Below are 4,948 nucleotides of genomic sequence, written 5' to 3'. Positions count from 1 at the left end.
GAACATTTCAACATCTTGGCTATGTTCTGTTATAATCTCCACCCGGCTCAGCCAGAAGAGGACTGGCCACCCCTCGTAGCCTGGTTCACTCTCTAGGTTTCTTCCTAGGTTTTGGCCTTTCTAGGGAGTTTTTCCTAGCCACCGTGCTTCTACACCTGCATTGCTTGCTGTTTTGGGGTTTTAGGCTGGGTTTCTGTACAGCACTTTGAGATATCAGCTGATGTAAGAAGGGCTATATAAATAAATTTGATTTGAATTGAATACATGAGGCTTCAATCTAAGCACTCACATTTTTATTGTTTATAAAAACTACAGATTAGAAAAATGCAGTTGCGGTAAATACATTACACAGCATTTTCACTGTCATGGATTGTAACAACTAGGACTATCTCTGGATGTTAAGCTGTTGCTTTTTATAGAAGAAATTGAAGAAAAAAAATGTATGCTTACACATATGAAGTCAGACGTAAAAAACTGCCAAACAGAATAGTAGTTTTTCACTACACACGAACACCCACAGTTGTCACCACTTTATGCATCTTCAATTTTACTTGGAGTATATATGCTGGACACAACTTTAAATGCTGCTTTTCAAAAACATCTCAGTTCTTAAAAAGTACTCCATGTTTTTACACAGTATCAGCATTTCTACAGAGAGAGGACAACAAAATTATTCAGGTGCAATATGCAGAAATTGCTCTGCCATTTCCTGGTTGTTAAAATGAGAATAGTTTGCCTAATTTGAGTTTATGTGAAAAAACAAGCATCTAAACCGCTGTGAAATATCTTTTCAATAACCAAAAATGTTGTATTTTCAGATGTTTGAAGCTGGTGTACAAAACCAAAAGCAAAAGACGCAAAAACAAAACTTAAGAACGGGAAGCATGGAAGTAGCGGACCTAAAACATATCTACCACTTCTTAGACTTGCTTCCAATGAGAATGACAATATACAACTATAAAACTCACATCTATAAAACTCAAATTTCTATGTGAATTTGGTCGGGTCGCCCAAAAAGTTACATATTGCAGCTTTGAGAGTGCTGCGTAGCTGTGATCTAGTCTGCATGTATATGAAAACGGCACAAAGTAGCTACCACCAGTAGTATGGCAAATGTGAGCAAGATATTTAAGACAGCTTTACAGATCGCTGTCCAGCTTAAACATCCAAATTAAATCATAGGTGTTCTGGCAGTGTGCAGGTAAGGGTTACGACCCTCCAAGTACCTCCTACCCTCTCTTCCGTGCCCCTGCCTATCTATCTTACTCTGGACACATTCACAGCGAGAGCAGCTGTGGAGGTGGATGGATGATCTTCTCAGTTAGATTCCTCCACTACAGCCCCAGACACCACTTCACTGCTGTCCTGCACCCCAAGATTCAGATCTTCATCTGGGAGACGCATGGAGAGAGGTGTCACACTCAGATAGGGAAAGAGTCACACACACACTTTGAATTGGGGTAATAGAATATCATGCCAGGTTATCCTACCTGCAGTCTGGTCCTGTGTGGTCTGAAGAGGTGTGTGTTTGTAGGGCTGTATCCCACTTGGGACCTCAGCAGAGTTGGGATCCTTAGGGGGCCAGCGGAGTTCCCCACTCTCCACATTGCCCCCATCAGAGGGCTCCACCACAATAGAAGGAAGTCTCTTGGACAGCTTGGGATTCCGCTCATGGGTATCTGGGAAAATCTGGACACAAGAAGTATTACAATTTAGTAATTTAGCAGACACTCTTATTCAGAGCGACTTACAGTTAGTGTATTAATCTTAAGATAGCTAGGTGAGACGACCACATCAAATCAAATTTTATTTGCCACATGCGCCGAATACAACCGTGAAATCCTTACTTACAAGCCCTTAACCAACAATGCAGTTAAGAAAATACTTACTAAATCAACTTAAGTAATAAATAAAAAGTAACACAATATAATAACAATAAACGGGGGTCCAGGTTAGTCAAGGAATTTGTAAATTTAGGTAGGGATAAAGTGGCTATGCATAGATAATAAACACTGAGTAGCAGCAGTGTAATAACGGGGGGGGGGGGGGTTATATTGATTAATGGTTCAGCAGTCTTATGGCTTGGGGGTAGAAGCTGTATCTCAGTATGGTGTTTTGAGATCCTTGCAATGAGAGCTCATACAACATTTTACAAGAAAGATCCAAAATGAAAGGCACATTTGTAATTGTTTCATTGGTAGGATGTCAATTAATCTCTTGGTTGAGTGACTGGTGAATTGATGGATGGATGGATTGAGGCAATAGTAGACTCACCTGAAAGGATATGCCCTGATCCCCTGACACAGCTCCAGCTACAGTGAAGTCCTCCATCACAGGTTCCTGTGTGTTAATCACCTCAGTCATCCTATGAACAACAAGGCAATACCATTGTTGTACACACTTTCATGTAAATAAACGGATGTGGTTTATGTCTACCTATAATACATTCACATAGTGCTACTCACTGATACTCAAGAAATCCAATGTAATACTTTTATAATCTCCCCTCTTGTTTGCTCTCTCCTCCCTCCCTCCCTCGCTCAGCTCTTGCTTATTTTTTGACAACCTTGATCAGAGAGACACGTGAAGTGCAAAGCCAGCCTGTGGTCCAATGAGACAGCCAATCATTGCCCTTGAAGTTGAAACTAACTACAGGGTACTGTACTTAGTCTTATATGCAAATAGGCATAAAGAAACCTGGTACTTCAAAAACAACAAATTCACAAAATATTAAGACTGTGTAGAAGAAACTTATCTGAACCAGGGAATTTTTTAACAGAGTTTTCATGAGAACGTAAGCAGCATACTAAATGGATATCATGATGTCTAAACCCTGTTTTCATGACTGTTGAAGACTCACTCTTACTCATTATTTATGTATGCAGTTGTCCTTGAAATGTGATGTAGTGCTAGAGCAACAGCTGGCACAGGGAAACGGAGCAGACGCAGGCCATCTAATATAAAGGCATTCATGAAGTGCCACTCTCAACTCAACAGAATCAACAGAACATATTTAAACAGACAGACCTTGCTACACTCGGAGTCCAAGATATTCTGGTGAGCATTAGTTCATAAATTACCCCACTCAGTCAGTTGGATTGACAGCTATGGTTTCCATGGATACATGAGTAGATGTAATCTCTGTGTGATTGTCTGAGTATCACTCTTGGCAGTGTGGAAAAGGAAAGCTGATTTGGGTGTTTTCATTTATGCATTATAGCAATTACTGATGATTACTACTCGTAATCTGGATGTGTTTTTTATTTTTATTCCTCGTACTGTGGTACATTTGTAAGACAATTGCTCCTTTATTCCTACTCAAAAGCACATCTTGTCCCTTGACGGAATTCCAGTGGTCACTTTGTGTCTTGACCTCTTGGCCATCCTAGGTCCAAGGGAAAGGCTTCTCTTACTCATTACCAGTTGTGAAGTCATCTTTACCATGGTTCAATGTGATTGTGAAAGCTTGGGTAGGCCAATACAAACACACCTACCTAATTATGGCATGAGTGTGAAACTGTGAATCACATCCTGTGAAAATAAAATACCACAGCATGATGTAACTAGGAGGAAGGGTGTGTGTGCAGGATGAACACAGATGAAAAGAATGTCATCAAGGTGCATCCAACTATTCAAAAGCAAAGTCTGCATTACATTACAACCCAATAAAGTGTTAATCCTGTCACTCAGACACAGGCTCAAAAACAGTTGGTGTTAGTTATATTTGTCCTATTTGAGGCCCAAGCAATATTGTTTAGCTGGAGTGACTGATAAAATGCACTCACTTATATCCAATCCTTTCATATTAGTGAGGCCTAAGAAATAAAACATAGGAAAGGAGGCGGGTCTGGTATTGAGATACACCCACGTCCTTATATGACACAATATGGTTGCAATAATGCAGCTCTCTCCAAAATTAAGACCCATATTGATAACTCGGTGATCTATCAGTAGTAAACTGTTGAATACTACATTTGTGAACTCTATTCTCTATTATTATAGGATATTTTAGTTTGTCCTAAACCATTTGTTGTTAAACACAAACTTTTTACAGGCTATTAACTGTAACTGTGCGCACCTTAATAATCATGCCTACCTGTTTGGAGCGTTTATAAACGTATTTTGTCCTTTCAAGCTGAGTTGAGGTAGGCTAGATGTCCAGTGAAAACACGGCAAACAATATATTTTCTTCAGAATGGGTTTTCTTTCAGAACAGTGATAGAAATCCGGTAGACAAGTGTCCGTATACACCGTGACGTATCCAATGAAGTTTCCCACGCACGCGAGTGCTGGAGCATGCGCACTTTCGCAGTCGGTCGTGTCGACTTCACAACACAGCCTACTTCAAATCAAAATAAAATAAAATTGTATTAGTCGCATACACATATTTAGCAGATGTTATTACGGGTGTAGCGAAATGTTTGTACTGAGACAACGGGTAGGATAGAAAGAGCAGAGCAATTGATTATTCTGCCAAATGTATTACCCAAGACTGTACACTGTGACTATATGCAAAATTATGTACTGAGTAGTTAGAGCCATGAATGCTGATTGGCTGACAAATTCATGAAAACACAAATGTGTTTTTTGTTGTTGTCTTAATCAGACATAAGGTTAGCAGTGTGGTTAAGGTTCGTGTTACAGTTAGGTAATAAATCACATTTTAAGAAGATAAATTGTAGAAATGTGGGATTTAGCCAAAATTATGACTTTCTGGCTGTGATCACTACAAAACAGGTGTCCAACCTTTTTATGTGAGTAAAGTAGCCTACATGTTGGATAAAACAGTAATGACAGGCCTGATGGAAACAGAACATTTTTTGGTAAACTTTCCAAATGTCGACAAAACTAAATTTGCTAGACAAAGGAAACCCTTTTATGTGCAAATATTGATATAATAACTATCATATGGAAGTAAACTTGGAGTCATGCAATGACATGTACTGTG

General features: G+C 39.4%; 1 protein-coding gene across 1 annotated transcript; it reads right to left on the bottom strand.

The window, feature by feature from the left end:
* Nucleotides 1-275: 275 nt before the first annotated feature.
* On the bottom strand, nt 276-4,442 carry si:ch73-49p17.1 (protein LBH). The gene is made up of 4 exons (XM_029729985.1): nt 4,097-4,442; nt 2,275-2,365; nt 1,491-1,689; nt 276-1,391 (listed from the first exon to the last, which is right to left on the bottom strand). Exons 2-4 carry the CDS (start codon nt 2,362-2,364, stop codon nt 1,318-1,320), a joined length of 363 nt encoding a protein of 120 aa, XP_029585845.1. The 5' UTR covers nt 2,365; nt 4,097-4,442; the 3' UTR covers nt 276-1,317.
* Nucleotides 4,443-4,948: the final 506 nt, after the last annotated feature.

Source organism: Salmo trutta, chromosome 33, assembly GCF_901001165.1.
Source record: "Salmo trutta chromosome 33, fSalTru1.1, whole genome shotgun sequence".
In the NCBI taxonomy this organism is placed as follows: Eukaryota; Metazoa; Chordata; class Actinopteri; order Salmoniformes; family Salmonidae; genus Salmo; species Salmo trutta.
This window is presented reverse-complemented; position numbering and strand designations above follow the sequence as displayed.